The following is an 18511-nucleotide window of genomic DNA, read 5'->3' on the forward strand; positions in this document are numbered from 1 at the left end:
TGTTTTAACAATTAAAATCTCAACATCCCTTGGTAATTAGAATCTTCGAATAAATAAACTATAATAAGTAGCAAAAACCCACCAAAGCTCTACGGACTAAAAACATTACTACAAAAAGAAAGAATAGTTAAGTTAGAAACCTTAAAAATAGTAATTATAGAAGCATACTTTGTGTGGTTATAACTATAGCTTCCAAAAAAATAGGAAATACTGTGGTAAAAATGAAACCCTCTACTAATATGGAGAAGGCAATTTTTTTCAGCACACTTTTAATGTCGTTATTAAGCATCATATACAAAGGGGAAATAATCACTGGCAGTCAATTATATGTGTAAAAAGGTCAACGGAAGCATCCAAAATAGCCTTTTCTGCATTGCATTGCATTTCATCTAGAGGAACTCAATAAGCACAGAAACCACCCTATACTGTGCCCAGCACAGAGCAAATGCTATAGAGAGTCGCTGTCATATATCAATCCTAGGATGCTCAGACATCTCCTTCCACCAGTGATCCAGGTAACGGTCTTACCCTGGTTTGACAGTAATTCATGGCATCATGGAACACTGTGGTGGTCACCTTTTCCCACTTATTTTCTCTTAGCTAACTCTCTGTCATCACTAGATTATACTCAGTGTCTTCTCTTTCCCCATAATCAAGCTAACGTCTAAGGATTCATACATAGCTTTGAAATTCACACACGCCAAAGAAGCCATACATTGAGTCCATCTATTTTTATTCTTTTGACAAGAACCACATTCCTCTTATCACAACCTCCACTGGGGCACCACACTAACAACAATGCCTGCCTTGAAGCTGGGATTCCTGTATGCACACCCAATAAAATGATGCATCTGGTTTTCTGTTCTCCTGGATGGTAACTACGGTGAGGACAGGACCAAATCTTTTCCAGCTTTATAAATCTACTGCCTATACACGACAGGCATTCACTCAGTGCTTTTTAAGTCAAAGAACTCATCAGAATGAGGTATCTGTAGCTACTAAGTTCCAATGACCAGCAAGAAACAGTACCTAGTAAAGTTCCAAGACAAGCAGCGTTCCTTGCTAGGCTAATTCTGCCTGAATGAGCTGCTCAAATCTAAACCCAAATGTACTTAAAGTCTTTATTTTTTGCTACTCAAATCACTTCCACCTTCTGACTTCTGAGCGACTCAGGCACAAAAGCTCTGGACCAAAGTTGGACTGTTTTCTCTTCTTTGTTCTTCCTACATCTGACAAGTTTCTAAGTCCTATAAGATCTACCCGTAACATTTCCCAAGTCTTCCTCTTTTAACTTCTTTGTCCACTCTGTATTTCTTGGAATAATGTTACAGCTACAACTAGATTTCTATTTTCAGTTCTTCCTGCATCACTCCATCATATTAAATGTTGCCCATTTAATCTGGGCAGCAATGAGTGTAATCTGACAGATCTCAACGGCATTTCTCCATTCGGGAACCCAAATCCTCCACACCTACTGAATGAAGTACCAACTCCGTATAGGCCTTTGGACCCTTAGTAATAAAGTATAAACCCATGATTTGGCCCATTCGCTCAACTCACAACACATTTCATCTGAATACAATTTCTCCACATAGAACCCATGCTGGGCTTTTACTCAAACTAAACCTACCACTCCACTTAGAATTTTCTTTCCTATTAGTTTCCCCACTACCTGCTTGTCAAAATCCTACCATGTTTCTGGTTTTGGGTTTTTTTTCAGGGCCACACTCACAGCATATAGAAGTTCCCGGGCTAGGGGTTGAACTGGAGCTGCTGCGTCCAGCCTATGCCACAGCCACCGCAACGCCAGATCTGCGCTGCCACAGCTTGAGGCAACAAGAGATCCTTAACCCACTGAGCAAGGCCAGGGGACGGAACCACAGCCTCATGGATACTACTTGGGTTCTTAACCTGATGGGCCCCCATGGGAACTTCCAAGATCCTACCCATTCTTGAAGGGTCTTTCAGAATTTGCTTTCTTTTACCAATTTTTGTACACCCCCTCACTGGATATAATTCCTATCTTCTCAAAATCCTCTATATCACTTCATCTCTCTTACGACATTTACAACATCCTATTTCATATTAATATTACTTTTATGCTTTCACTATTTCCTTTACCAGGCTGCAAGCTCTTCATAACTGCAAGGAGAGGATTCTAGTAGGTAAATAATAGGAATTAAATAAATATTTGTTAAATTGAGTTATAAAAAGATGACATCTTTACAAAATTTTTTGAAAATCTTTCAAGGAAAAGTTTACACACACTAAAAATGTCATGATTTTTGGTCACACTTTCTTTTTAGTCTAAAACCAATACATGGTTTGTTGCTTTTTTTTTTTTTTAAAATATGGAAAAGGACAAGGAGAACAGCAAAAATTTTGGAATATACAAATCACCCATAAACACTATTAACTATTAGCACATTTATTTTCAGACATTTTCTTCACAACTAACATCTTATCACAAACATTTTCTAATTTCATAGAATATGAATGTGAATGGCTATACAGCATATCCATGTGATGGATATTATACTGTACTTAAATGTTCCTCTATTGCCGAACATTTAAGTTGCTGCTAGTCTTTTACTATTACACTTAAAATAATGTATACTTTTACTCACAAATGCTTAACATCTCTGATTATTTCATCAGGACAGAGCTCCAGAAATTAAAGTACTAGATCAGGAAGCATGAAAATCTTTAATGCTTCTGATATGTGTCATTAGAGTGCTTTACAGAAAGGATGAGCCAGAATCCACCACTGCAAGTAATGTGCATTCGTACCATCTTCACAGCATCACATCCATATTGGATATTAGCAAGTTTACCAATTTGGTTAATCGAATACGGCATCTTATTTAATTTCCATTGTTTTCATTATTAGATAAAAATTTTTAATCTGTTAGCATTTTCTTTATGAAATGTATTACTAGCCTAAATAAGTACATTAATATGAATGACAAAACTGTGCACTTTCAAGAGAGAAAAAACTTTTAGCTCTTCTCTATTCTTTTCTGGGTGCCCAGTCAGATTTAATGATCAATGTGGAGCAAAGGAGACAAAAATATGGTCCTATCACATACTTTTTTCAATTACAAAATCATGAAAATCACATAACTTACAAGAACACATTATTCCCAATGGAATTTCTTATTCACAAAAGCTGAATACTCAGCTCTGTAACAGAGTTAATATCAAGTCTAACAGACAAACTTACACAAATGTCAATATTATTACTGTAACATTATTAACATTAGCCTAAAAAATCCTGTTATTGTTAAAACACAAAATATAAAACACAGAAAATACCTAAAATACTTACAATTTTTAATACTCTAAGAATACAAATGATACCTTTCTAAGTCCTGTTGAGGCATATAAAATTGTAGATATTAGCCATTTTAAGCCACAAAAAAAACCCAGCAATCCATAAGTTTTAACAAAAGCTGTCTCTGTCTCTCATTACATTTTCATCTATGGGTATTTTGCAAGATTACAAAGAAAATCAGTTCAATTTATTTCACCAGAATTAGGATTTAAGTTTAATACATATGATAAAATATTGTTGGACCAAGGATCAAAAATCATCTTTTGACTCAGCAATTCTACATTAAGAAATCTGTCCTGCAAAAAATTCTCAAAAAAAAACAAACAAACAGGAGTTCCTGTCGTGGCACAGTGGAAACAAATCCGACTAGGAACCATGAGGTTGCGGGTTTGATCCCTGGCCTCGCTCAGTGGGTTAAGGATCTGGCGTTGCCACAAGCTATGGTGTAGGTCGCAGGCACAGCTCGGATCCCGTGTTGCTGTGGCTCTGGCACAGGCCGGCGGCTACAGCTCCAATTAGACTCCTAGCCTGGGAACATCCATATGCTGCGGGTGCGGCCCTAAAATGACAAAAGACAAAAAACAAAAAACAAAACAAAAAAAAAAAACACAAACAACAACAAAAAAAAACACAAAGATATATAGGGACAAGCAAGCACTGGAAACAATTTAAACAACAATTGGTAAGAGAATACTTAATTATGGCAAATCTGCACAACCAAATACCATGTATCTATTCAAAAATGAATAAATAGCAATACTTGCAAACCCTTACATAGTGTTTGCCATGTGCTAGGCACTACGAGCGCTTTACATGTATCGACTATTTACTCCTCACATCAACCCTACGTGATTATTACTGTGAATTACATAATTATTGCATAATTATTATTATCCCTATTTTACAGGTAAGGAAACAGGGGCACAGAGAGGCTAAATAATTTGCCCAAGGTCACATTTCTAGTAAGCTGTGAGCCAACCTTCAAGCTAATATAGTCTGGCTCTAGGATCTGTGTTTGTAGTCACTACACTGTCCTGCTTCTCTTGGTGGACACCTGCACATACTGATGAGGAAAGGCGTCCCACGGGGAATGGGGAAAACACTAAGCTACAGAACACTATGTAAAATCAGTTATGTCTTGAAAAACGAGACAGGTAGGGAGGGAACAGTGTATGTTTATATAATAGGAAATTTTTGGAAATTTTCCCCCTATTTCCAGAGAAGAGGAATGAGCATTAAAGTGAATGAGGAAGAATTTTTATGTTTACTTTACATACTTCCACCCAGTATGAATTTATTTCTTTATATATCAATTTTATATTTTTTTGAAAAACTAATTAATAAAAAGAGGACCATTCCAACCCTCCAGTCCCCAAGTACCTCCGGGAGACACTCTTTCCCATCCCCCACCTACGTGGCATGTTCACGCTCAGAGGCGAGGCTAATCCCAGTCATTTTCTTGTAACCTAGTCATTCATCTTTTCTTACTCAGTATCGAACAGCTACACACTGAGCACCTTCCATGTACCAAGTGTTCCTCTAAATGCTGAGAGATACATATATATGATGAGTCATAATCTCCAATCTTAGGAACTTCAAGTTTTAACAACACACATGGCCCTGACTGAACACACTTGTCTTTTGCATCTTTTCTTCTTCAAGCAGAGTTAAAATAAGAAATCCACTAATAGGAGCAATAAACATTTTAAAGCTCTGTGCAAATCCTGCCTTACATATCCAACTGCCTACTCGCCACCACCTGGAAATTTACTCTAACTCACACATCCAACACTAAATCTCTGATTCCTCCCTTTTCATCCACTCCTCTCACAACCTCCCTCAACTTAGCAAATGGAAACCATTTTTTTAAGTTATTTGAGCCCCCAACCATGGAGTCACACAAGACAGAATGTCAGTTCTATCTTCAAAATACATTCCGAACCTAACAACCATTTCCCACCACCTCCACCACTAACACTTGGTTCAAGCCACCATCAATTTCACCTGGATTGTTGCGACAACCTCCAAACTGGTATCGCTGCTTTTGCCTTTGTCTCCTGTATTCTGTTTTCCACCAAGGGACCACAGTGATCCCCACCTTGTCCCTCCTCTGCTCTATATCCCCCCAAAACTCCCTTCCTATTCAGAATAAATACCATGTTCTTAAAGGGGCGTATAAGACCACAACGGATCTGCCCCCCCTGTCACCCCAACTCTTCCCATTCTCTTCCAGCCACACTGACCTCACTGTTTCTTATACAGCAAATGCACTGTTGCCTCTCAGGCTATGTACTTGTTCTCTCTTGCCAAGACACTCTTCCTCCCATACCCACACCTGCTCCCTCTCTCACTTCCTTCAGGTCATTGGCCAAATGTCCCCTTCTTCATAAGGTGACTGCTCTATATAAAATAGCAACCTCCTCCTGGCATGCCCTCATATATATTTACCTATGTATCTGCTTACTGTCTGTTCTGCCTTTATACTATCAGCTCCATGGGGGCAAGTCTGTTTTGTTCACTGCCTGTATCCCAGAAAGCACTCAATATATTTCTAACTGAACGAATTAAAAATGGAAAGAATATTAGTCCAAGAGACTCGTGTGAATCGTGAATAGTTCTTTTAGCAAAGGGAAGTTAAAGCTCAAATCACAAATATTCAAGCATTCATATTATGAAGAAAATAATTGTTCAGTGTTTACTTTTTACAGTAACAGCTATTCACGTATATGAAAGTGATGCTTTTATGATATATGCACAACCTTCTAATTCACAGAGGTGATAAAGAAAGTACCACTGACATGTAAAAAATAACACACTGTCCACTATCCAGTTTACTTGACTGCTCGTGCCAAATCCAGGAAATGACGCTAGATTCTTCTTTCCCTAATCTCAAACCCATCACAGGTCCCAGGGACTACCCTCAAAGCATCTCCACTAGTATCCCAGAGGCCATGCATGCCATCGTCATCTCTTCCCTAGACTACCCTTTTTTTTTTTTTTTTTTTTTTTTGTCTTTTGTTGTTGTTGTTGTTATTGTTGCTATTTCTTGGGCCGCTCCCGCGGCATATGGAGGTTCCCAGGCTACGGGTTGAATCGGAGCTGTAGCCACTGGCCTACGCCAGAGCCACAGCAACTCGGGATCTGAGCTGTGTCTGCAACCTACACCACAGCTCACGGCAACGCCGGATCGTTAACCCACTGAGCAAGGGCAGGGACCGAACCCGCAACCTCATGGTTCCTAGTCGGATTCGTTAACCACTGCGCCACGACGGGAACTCCCCCCTTTTTTTTTTTTAATGGCCACATCTGCGGCATATGGAAGTTCCCAGGCGAGGGATGGAATCTGAGCCACAGCTGCGACCTACACCACAGCTGTGGCAATGCCGGATCCTTAATCCACTGTGCCGGGCTGGGGACCAAATCTGTGCCGCCACAGAGACAATGCTGGATCATGAACCCAATGTGCCACAGCAGGAACTCTTTCCCTAGACTACTTTATTAGCCTTCTCACTGCTTCTCCTCTTGCCTTTCTATAATCATTCCACATACAACAGTCAGGGTGATTTTTTTTAATGTAAATCAGACCCTTCACTGCTTAAAATGTGCAGCTGTCTCCCAATGCACATGAATAAAAGCCAAAATTCTTACCTTGCTCCTGCCTGCTTCTCCAGTAGCCTTGTGTACCACTACTGCCCTCCCCTGCTAGACTTCAACTGAATGGTCTCTTTTCTTGTTCATCAATCATTCCAAGCTTGTTTGGCCTTTGATTTCTTACACTGATCACTATTCCTAGAAAGGGCCTCCCCTTTACATCCAAATGGTTATTTCATCATTCAGAACTCCTCTTAAATGTCACCTTCTTAAAGTGGGCTTCCTTGACAAACTAGTCTAGATAGCCCCCAGTTATTCTTTTTTTTTTTTGGTCTTTTTGCTATTTCTTTGGGCCGCTCCTGCGGCATATGGAGGTTCCCAGGATAGGGGTCGAATCGGAGCTGTTGCCACCGGCCTACACCAGAGCCACAGCAACGCGGGATCCGAGCCGCGCCTGCAACCTACACCACAGCTCACGGCAATGCCGGATCGTTAACCCACTGAGCAAGGGCAGGGACCAAACCCGCAACCTCATGGTTCCTAGTCGGATTCGTTAACCACTGCCCCACGACGGGAACTCCCCCCAGTTATCCCTGATTAGATCTCTCTGTGTTAAACATCAGTAGAGTCCCTATTATTTGCCACATTATCACGCTTTTGTTCTTCTGTTTGTCTCTCCACAAGAATGTAAGTTTCGAAAGGTCAGACTCTTTCCCTGTCTTGTTCAGTGAAAAGTGAGCCTAACAGATAGTACATGCTCAATAAACTTCCTGAATATTGAATGGAATACAATATACTATTTACACTATAATTTACACTATAATTTCTTTGTATTATAAAATCTTCTTAAAATTAAACAATAAACAAATGAACAGTCAAAAGAGATCTCCCACCCCCACCCCCACCCCCAGTTTAAATAATCCAGGACAAATTCTATGGTCATGTGACCATTCAAAGTCAGGCATGGGTAACAATAAAGGAAAGGAGACTTGGTAAAGATAATCTAAAACACTAGAAAATTTGAAAGCCACATGTCTATGGCTGTAAGGCAGATTTTAAAGATTTTCGAGAGCAGTAAAGTAAAATCAGTTGAAATACCAGCTTTAGAGGGCGTGTAAGAGGAGGTGAGAAGACGGCACAAGAACAAAGTGAAGTATGTGGAGAAGGAAGAGGAAGAACAGGAGGAGGAAGCTGCAAATAGCAGAGGTAAACTAGGATTGAAAATTTGCCACAGATAATCTCCAACGTGAATAATCCACACCGGGTAATAGAATATTGACTATAATTACATTCCTCCTACTGACCTTGTTCTAAATTATTATGGATTATTACGATGCAAGTTACTTTGTTCCACACCAGAGGTGGCTGTACTTCGCTATCAGATGACATGACCTCTAATTCAATAATGTCTGTAATGCACTGGCATCCTCAGATAAAAGCTGTCTATAATGTCTGAACAAAGGTGAATTAGTTATCCAATTCACACACGCAATTAACTCTCTTAATACCTGAGAGACCAGGGAGCCCCTTCTGAATTTCCTAGTCAATACTACAGATGGGGGTCTTCCCTCCATCTGCAGTCATCTTGTGCTATACCTCATCATAAACAATATTAATAGTTTATTGCCCCCGTCAAAAATCTTACATTAGTTATCATAAGAGACCTCACTCCACAAAGCAATGACTCATTTTCCTGGGAAAATGCATTAAATTCAAATGTTATGCCTATTATTAAAGCACAAGAGTTCTTTACTCTCAGCAATGTAAAAACAATAACAACTCCTTCATGAAATATGGAAAATAATTTAATTTTTTTTTTACTATTTAAAGAGCACCTCTCAAGAGCCAAAAGGCAATATTTATTATGTGGATTTATGTTTATATGCTGTGTTCATTCTAAATAAAAGACTATTTAAATTCAAGCGTTAAAGGGCAAAAACAAACCAAAACATCCCATATTTTCTTGCCACCTGTTCCCTTCACTAAGGGCTGAAATTTCATAAATAGTTTGAAGGCAGAGCACCGTGTCTCTGCTTTGTACCCATATGTGATGCCAATGGCTGTATTCGTAAAAACCCAGATCAGAATAACTCGGTAATGTCAAATGTTACGCAAATACCTACGCCTTCTAAAAAAGGAGGTAATTAATGAATTCTTGAGGGGATGCTTTTCATTAATGTGTCTTTACAGCAGAGAACAAGAGAAATTTCTAAAATAAAACCCAGTTCTCTTAGCACATACTCACGTTACAGTCCTCATCACAGTGGCCCAATTCTAGGAGGGAGTAGTTAGGTCTATCTCAGAATGTCCCTATAGCTCCCGTGAAATCTGCTGCTCGCCTGGGCTTTCATTCTCCCTCACAACTCCAAGCAGGGAGTGGAGCAGAGAGGAAGAAGGAAACGGTTTCTTACATGTGCTTCATATGGTTTATCCACTCAAGCAAACGGCAGAAGCAAGAAGGACATTATAGAAACTGAACTGCTAAGTAGGTGACATTCCTCACTCTATAAACAATTTAAACTACAAACCAACCTTCTGCGTGCTGCAGCACTAGAAACACCGACTCCTCAGAAATGATGTACTTGTGCAGACACACCATGTTGGGCACACAGCGGGGGATGATGGTCTTTCTGTTCCTGCTGTATTCACTGCTTTTCCTTAGACCCTGACAGAGAACAAAAAGGTCAGTTGTACCCTCAGTTGCCTTTGGAGCCTGCTGTGCTCTGTGTTTATCAACCAAACTAATCTATCCGAGTTACTCTGGGCTTCAGAGAAACCACTCATCTGCTGCTCTATGCCCCTCAGTCCCTGGAGGCTCCGCTGATGGCATCTGGCGTGAATCCAAAGAACGGAAGATGCCACAAAGCTGCCATTAAAATCAATTACGTGGGTCAGTGTTTTTATTAGAGATGCTCTCAAACTAAGTCATCAGGATGACACACAGTTGTTTCTCTATGACCTTTTCCTAAGTTTTATTTCACTTCTGTGTATCTTTAAAGCAGTAGTCATCAGGAGATCTATTCAAATGCCTGAGACACCGAAGGTATTCCCAGATTAGACAGGTAATTTTAAAGTTCTATTTCAAAAAAGTACAAAGATCATTTTAAGTTTTCTCTAAAGGAACAAGGTGTGTGTAGTTTCTGGTGCCATACCCCGGTTTAAAAATCTGGGGTAATGTCAGTCATAAAGTACACTCATAAAAAGAAATTTATTCCAGTACATGTCAATGTGACCTACTGCCATGCTGATACATAAAAGTATCAGAAAAAGAGAAAACTAATCTGAAATTCATTAATTCTGAATGCTGCGGAAATGCTTAAATTAGGATATTTTTAGAATATGTACTATCACAATTCACTTCAAATACAATTTTGAAATTACAAAATCCAGGGGCTTTTCTTTCCTTATTCATTTAATTACATATTGAGTTACATAGGGAATCAACATTGAATTTAGACAAAAGGCAGGGCAGGGGATGTAGATAACACTTTCCCACATACCTGTAACAAAGACTTTAAGGCAAAATTTCAGCTCTTAAGAACTGTAATTATAATCAAAGGTGTGATTGTGTGTGGTCTTCACAAATTATAAAAAAAATGTATTAGAGATGTATTTAAATCACACACTATACAATTAAACAGCATGAAATGAGTCTTCACTTTACCCAAATTATTTTCTCCATACTCTATAACCTAAGACTCGATATATACTACATTTACCATCTGTGATGGAAGGATACAGATGTAAAATAAATACAGATCACTGCAAACATAAAAGACACCCAAACACCCAGAAAAAAATTAAATATTTTCTTTTGGAAAATATTTAATAATTTGAAAGTAAATTTGAAAATAAATTTCTAAATTCATTAAACATACAAATTCTACTTACTTTCAAAATGAATGTCTGCTCTGTCCTTGTGTCCATTACAAGTAAAACCTACATAAAAGACATGAGCAATCATTTATTTACAATGTAACAAAACATTAACTCATAGCTTTTTATTTATTTTTTTTTTGGGGGGGGGGTCTTTTTGCTATTTCTTGGGCCGCTCTCGCGGCATATGGAGGTTCCCAGGCTAGGGGTTGAATCGGAGCTGTAGCCACCGGCCTACGCCAGAGCCACAGCAACACGGGATCCGAGCCGAGTCTGCGACCTACACCATAGCTCATGGCAACGCCGGATCGTTAACCCACTGAGCAAGGGCAGGGACCGAACCCGCAACCTCATGGTTCCTAGTCGGATTCGTTAACCACTGCGCCACGACGGGAACTCCAACTCATAGCTTTTTAAAACTATACTTTAAAGGTCTGGGGAAAATTGCTGAAATTGACTCTGCCAAAATTGTTAATTTATGAATAGTTTTTTTTTTTTTTTTAAGGCACCAAATCACAGAATTAAAATAGTCTTAAGGTAGTTTTCCTTTCTAAAATGCCATATTTTAGAAATACTACTATGCATTCCTAGGCTTATTTTAAGACATAATTCTTGGAGTTCCCATTGTGGCGCAGTGGGTTAAGAATCTGACTGAAGCAGCTTGGGTCACTGTGGAAGTGTGGGTTCAATCCCCGGTCCAGTGCAGTAGGTTAAAGAATCCTCATTGCCACAATTGTGGTATAGGTCACAGCCGCAGCTCAGAATCGATCCCTGACCCAAGAACTTCTACATGCTTCAGATATGGCCATAAAAATAAATAAATAAATAAATAACTTTCTTAAAAGGGAAAAAAATTTTTTTTCGGGGGGGGGGGGGGTCTTTTTAGGGCCACACCAGCAGCATATGGAAGTTCCTGGGCTAAGGATCAAATCGGAGCTGTAGCTGCCAGCCACAGCCACAGCCACAGCCACAGCAATGCCAGATCTGAGCCACATGTGCTATACCACAGCTCACAGCAATGCTGGATCCTTAACCCAGTGAGCGAGGTCAGGGATCAAACCTGCAATCTCATGGATACTAGTCTGGTTCATAATCACTGTGCCACAATAGGAACTCCAAAAAATTATTTTAGAAAAAGAATTTTTCCTCATGAAACATATATGTCAAGAAAAAAAATTTTTTTTTCTTCCTAAAACTTGCTACAATGTGATCTCAATAACTCAAGCTCCAACCCAAGGCACACTTTTGGTGCTGCTTCGCCATCCTGGACTCATCCTTTACTCCTCTTTTTCCATCAGCAAAATCCTGCCAGGTTTATCTTCAAAACTATCTAGAATCTGAACTCACCTCACCACTTCCACAGCTGTCACCCTGAATGAAACACTTACCTGGATTATAACAATGACCTCCCAGTAGATTTCTCTGGTTCCATCTTTGCTGCCCTACAATCTATCATCAAAATAACAGCTGGGTTTTCTTTTTAAAGTATAAGTTATATCATGTTGCTTCTCTCATTTAGAGAAAAAGCATATTCTAAAAAATGACCTCAAGACCCTCCATAATTTCACAGTGTCCCCTCAAACCACCCACTCCCCCAACCCATCTTGACGAAAAGAGTGAACAGAGGGAATTCTCCTACCACATTAATATTTATATTGATAATTTTTATTTTATAAATATATTTAATATTTATATTATATACTTTATGTTATGTTATTAATCTTTTATCATTTTGGAGACACTGTAACAGAAGTTGGCAAAGTTTTCCTATAAAAAGTAAATAGAATGTAAATATTTTAGGCTTTGCAGGCACACCCAGTCTTTGCTGTAGCTGTTCAATTCTGCTGTTATAGTGTAAAGGCAGCCACAGTCTGAAACTGGTCATGGCAAGAGAACTTGAATCACAGGAATCTGCAAATACTATACACAGGGCTTTTTCTTCCACCACTTAAAGAGAATTGGGAATCACAGGTAAAAGAAGAAGTCAAGCTTGGGAAAATCAAAGAATAGTGAGAAGAATCAGGGGAGTTAAGATAAGGAACCAGTTGAAGACCTGACGAATTTGATGTAACAGCGAAAACTTCATCTTTGACCCCTCTTCTGAGTGCGTGACCTATACTATTTAACTCCATTTAATTTCAACTGAATATTCCCATAAATACCTCCTAAACTCATCCCTTCTTCTTCCCAAAGCCCTCTTGCTACTAAAAATAAAACAAAACCCTGTTTCTCCTCTTACAGTATTAACACCACCCATGTAACCCCCAAATCAAAAACCTTCCTGAGTCACTGATTTCTCCCATCCCCGCCTTCAAAACCAGTGGCCAAGTCTAGTCAATTCTACCTCCTAAGTATTTCTCTTTACACCCTCTACTCTCTTTTGCTTACCATGTTTTCAGTACTTACGATGTTCTATGGTTTAGTCATGTGTATTCATTGGTAATTCTTTCAACTACTCAGTAAGCTAATTTTACCATTCCCATTCTATACATGAAGATAGTAAAGCTTCATCTGCAGAAGCTATAATGGTAGATAAGCATAGTACTTACCATTTGTGAGAATTTTAGTGAGACAATCTTTAAAAGTGCTTGCTATAGCCAATTATTATTATTGCTATCACTGTTATTGCCTCTTCTCCCTTAAATGTTCACCCAGCTCCTTAATAAGTAAGTACTCATCTTTCTATATTCAGCTCAAATGTCACTGACTCTTTTCTTCCTTTGTTCTCCCACTATCAGCCTCCTCAATCTGGTTTTTTTGTTGTTGTTGTTTTTTTGTTTTGTTTTTTTATTATTTGTCTATATCCCAACCAGATTTCAAGCTTTTTATCAGCATGTTGTAAGCAGGGCAATAGTCGCCAAAGATGTTCATACCTTAATCTCTAGAACTTGTGAATATGTTATGTTACTGGCAAAAAGGCCTCTGCAGATGTAATCAGGGTACAGACCTTAAAACAGATTACCTTGGATTATCTGCCTGGACTCAGTCAAACCACATGAACCCTTAGAGAACTGTCTCTGGCCAGACAGAAGGGAAAATCTGAGTGATGCAAAGTGTGAAAGGGATGTGTTGCTGCTGGCTCTAAGATATAGATGTCCACAAGGAAGCACTGGAGAGCGAGGCCTCTAGGAGCTCAGAGGAAGCATGAGAAGGAGAAGGTAGCTTTTGGGAACAAAGATCAACCCTTGGATGAAAGGCAGTAACCACAGTCCTACAACCACAAAGAAAAGAAATCGGCTAACAACTTCAATGAGCCTGAAAGTGGATTTTTCCCCCACAGTGTGCAAGAAAAAATGTAGCCCTGCCAGCACCACGATTTTAGCCCAGTGCAATCCATGTCAGACGTCTGATCCAAAGATCTTTGACATAATAAATTTAGTTCTTTTAAGCTGCTAAATTTGTAGTAATTTGTAATGCAGCAATAGAAAACTAGTACAAAGCAGAAACTGTCTTTCCTCCAACATATAACCTGTAACTGTTCAGTAAATGTATGTGAATGAATTCAGGTGTAAAAGTTTAGAAGGCAGACAACAATATGGGAATGGAGCTTAGAAAATAAGTCAAGACTAAAGTTGTACAGTATCTGAGCATTATCCATAAAGATAACAGCTAGGACATGAGAATGTACCATGTAATGCTTACTTTATACTAGGCGCTGTGATGAGGTTTAAAGAATTAAATCACATAATGCATTCAACAACCCAGTGAGGCAGGTTTACTTTTTTTATTATTGGAGTATAACTGTATAATTGATTTACAATGTTGTACCAATTTCAGCTGTACAGCAAAGTGCCTTGGCCATGCATATGCGTATATTCTTTTTTAAAAAATATTATTTTCCATTATGGCCTATCCCAGGAGACTGGATATAGTTCCCTGTGCTATACAGTAAGACCTTGATGTTTATCTATTCTAAAAGTAATGGTTTGCATCTACTAGCCCCAAATTCCCAATCCATCCCCCTTCCTCTCTCCTCCCTCTTGGCAACCACAAGTCTGTACACTATGTCTGAGAGTTTCTGTTTTGTAGGAAGGTTCATTTGTGCCCTATTTTAGATTCCGCACATAAGTGATATCATGTGGTATCTGCCTTTCTCATTCTGACTTACTTCACTAAGTATGATAATCTCCAGTTCCATCCATGTTGCTGCTAATGACATTATTTCATTCTTTTTTTATGGCTCCGTGAAGTAGGTTTACTTTTATTAATGATTTTTTTTTCGTCTTTTTGCCTTTTCTAGGGCCACTCCTGTGGCATATGGAGGTTCTCAGGCTAGGGGTCTAATCAGAGCCGTAGCCGCCAGCCTACACCAGAGCCACAGCAACGCAACATCCGAGCCATGTCCGCAACCTACACCACAACTCATGGCAACGCCAGATCCTTAACCCACTGAGCAAGGCCAGGGATCGAACCCACAACCTCATGGTTCCTATTCGGATTCGTTAACCACTGAGCCACGATGGGAACTCCCTTTATTAACGAATTTTACAAATGAGGAAACAACATAAAACTGTTAACCTGCCTAGACTCACAAAGATAAGATGTGCTAGAGGTGAAATTTAAACCCTAGCAATCTGGCTCCAGGGTTCTTCCTCTTTAACAGCTAAACTATACTGTTTATGTCTACATATACATAGCTGGAATACTGAGGCTATGTAAGAAAACAACCACCAAAAGTATGGTGAGAAATGCACCCTCAAAATCCAGAAAATGCAGTGGGTTCAACTGTCAGGAAAAGAGAACACTTAAAATAAGAGTAATCATCTGTGCCAAATAACAAACAAAAAGCCTTCAAGAATGAGGAGTAAGAAAAGACTGCTGCCTAAGGCAGTTAGGAAGTTACTGCTAACTTTCAACACTGCATTATGCAGTGAACTGGTGGAGAGAGAAGCCAACTGCTCTAAATTAATACTGGGTGATAAGAAGACGGAGGCTAATATATACATCTGCCCAAAGAGAAGTACATCAGAAGAGGGAAAAACACAAAATGAAAGCGTGAGCAGGATCATCAGGCTTGAACTATTTTCAGATTGGGTAGACCCATTTTCCTGTAATTTCCCCTTGAGCTATAGTCACCACAAATCTCGAATCTCCAAGGCATGGAAATACATTCAAAGAACTTGAAACTTGACAGTTAAATTAACACATCAAGAGTGAAAGGATTAAAAAGAATGAAATACCAGCATTTTTAGCAACATGGATGGACCTAGAAACTATCATGCTAAGTGAAGTCAGCCGTACAATGAGACATCAATATCCAATGCTTTCACTGACATGTGGAATCTGAAAAAAGGACAGACTGAACTTCTTTGCAGAACAGATGCTAACTCACAGACATTGAAAAACTTATGGTCTCAGGAAGAGACAGTTTGGGGGGTGGGGGGATGTGCTTGGGCTGTGGGATGGAAATCCTGTGAAATCAGATTGTTATGATCATTATACAACTACAGATGTGATAAATTCATTTGAGTAATAAAAAATTTAAAAAAAACAAAAAAAGGCATTTCATCAATTAACAAAAAAGAGTGAAAGGGAGGCACCTCTATAAAGGAGGGCTCTTAAACATTTATTGAGACTGTGAAGACATTCAGCATTTAAATCTCCTTTGTTTTCACAGGAAGTTGTAACTCTTAAGCCACTCACCAGATTCCAACCCTACTTAAATAATTACATCTACATGAAATAGAAAATGTTTCACTAGGTAAAAGTGAAGGAGGCTGTACACAGGGAAAGAACTTTTCCCTACCAGAAGCCTCTTAATCAACTGAACAGAACACACCCGAATAAATCAGGCGTGCTCTCTCTCTGCTGGTCTTACTTATCCATGAAGCATGAAGTGGATCAGATAAAAAGGCCAAATTAAGATCGATAAACATGCCTGAGAAGTGCTGCTTTGTTTACATTTACTTTCTTCTCCTACCAAGTTTGTTTGCAACTAGACAATGTTCACATTGAGGCAATAAACACAAGAACATATGTGATTTTTTTTAAATGTGCCCTTTGACTGTCAATTTCTCCCAAACAGGTGTTGGCTAAATGATTATAAATTGGCCTCTGGATACACCTCTTCAACTGAGCCGTACAGGGCTGGTGATAATATAATTAGACCTAAAAACATCAGGCTGGTGAATGCTTTCCATCTGTTTGGCAATAATGTTTAGTTAACAATAGTCTTTAAAAGAAGCACCTTCAACTTCAGTTCTTAAAGTTATTTATAGAGCCATTCTTAACACACCAGCACTCCTGCTAACAAGAGCTTTAGCCACTTGGAAATTATTTGCCATACGGCTGTATACAAAGAGAAACGACTGCATTTAACATCTGTATCTTTCCAAATTTACATGCTTCGACCTCATTTAGAGTCATTTCTTAATGAACAGTGCTATGGTGCTGCATTAATATTATAGTTGCATGCACAAAGATCATAAGGAGCCAAACATTTTTTTAATGCCAACAGTAGGCCAATCTGTAATGAAGCTGTCAGCATAAAGGACAAAATAATAGCTTCTTTAACCCTCAAACAGAATTTGTTCATTTGTGAACTAGAACACGTCAATTTAAAAACTGCTCATGGGTTTGCTCACCTTTATAAAGACAAAAATCTAATTTGGTACTAATTTGATACAATTGTCTTTCCAATAAAAAGGCTCCTGAAACCATCTTTTATTTCCTGATAAAACAAGTACTATAACTAAAACTGCCATGAAATCATTATCTTGGCTAGCATACCTTATTGAGAGAAGACAATTAATGTATTTTTCCCTTTCATTTTTCACACTTACTTATCAGCACTATATTAGCATATGGTCTAACAGGAGAGATTACTCCATCTCTGCCCATGGTAATGTATAGAATGACTGCTCCTAGCTGGGGGAAGGGTGGGGAAGGGGAGGGGAGAAGCAGGAAACTTATCCCTAAGGATTAGCCTCATCCGTTCTTCCATTCCACCAGCAAAATGAGACTTGCCTACTCTTCTTTCACAACAGTAGAAGGAAAAGCTCCAACTGATTATAATAGGTCTGGGTCTTTCTGCTAACTAGAATGGGGAAGGCCCAGTATTTAACCAGGTACCACCTCTAGATAGGAGGTGGTAGGATAGGAGATAGGAGAGGTGCAGGAGTTTATCAAAGTATCAGGTGATTATTATTTAAACACATGAAAAATATATTTGGAGAAAATAAATGAAAACTGTATTTGGAGAAAAGAGATAAACAGCAATAAAGACACAATGATTGTGGTAACATGCGGAGAGTTCCCTTCAGTGAGGATTACATGGCACCCATTTTTGAATTTTTTTAGATACTTAATTTACATGTTGACATTCAGGAGTTCCCGTTGTAGCTCAGCAAAAATTTATCTGACTAGCATCCATGAGGATGCAGGTTCGATCCCTGGCCTCACTCAGTAGGTTAAGGATCTGGTGTTGCTGTGAGCTGTGGTGTGGGTCGCAGATGTGGCTCGGATCTGGCATTGCTGTGGCTGTGGTGCAGGCTGGCAGCTGCAGCTCTGATTCGATCCCTAGCCTGGGAACTCCATAATGCCATGGGTGCAGCCCTTAAAAAAAAAAAAAAAAAGATAAACGTTGACATTCAAGGTCTGTTAAGTCTCTAAAATTACCTTCAACTCCAATCCCTTTAAAGAAAAGGATTGTCTGGGTAATTTGAGGGACTATCTATATCTACTTTGGTGCCAATCACATCACAGGACTCC

At 39.1% G+C, this 18511-nt stretch overlaps 1 protein-coding gene across 31 annotated transcripts in view; it reads right to left on the reverse strand.

Moving 5' to 3' along the window:
* The window catches only part of RPS6KC1 (ribosomal protein S6 kinase C1), a 375187-nt gene that overhangs the window by 207098 nt on the left and 149578 nt on the right, over positions 1–18511 (reverse strand). For all 31 annotated transcript variants that reach the window (XR_014816532.1, XR_014816531.1, XR_014816533.1 and 28 more), the window contains 2 exons: positions 10817–10864; positions 9458–9590 (listed from right to left, as the gene is read on the reverse strand). Coding sequence is in view for 22 of the 31 variants with exons in the window: in XM_084978031.1 (XP_084834157.1) it covers positions 9458–9590; positions 10817–10864 (181 nt within the window). In the remaining 9 variants the exon portion in view is untranslated. The remainder of the gene's footprint in view (positions 1–9457; positions 9591–10816; positions 10865–18511) is intronic.

This window comes from Sus scrofa, chromosome 9 (assembly GCF_054392235.1).
Source record: "Sus scrofa isolate SSC_HxYL_T2T_F1_AM1 chromosome 9, Sscrofa_HxYL_maternal_Yorkshire_Landrace_v2.0, whole genome shotgun sequence".
Lineage (NCBI taxonomy): Eukaryota > Metazoa > Chordata > Mammalia > Artiodactyla > Suidae > Sus > Sus scrofa.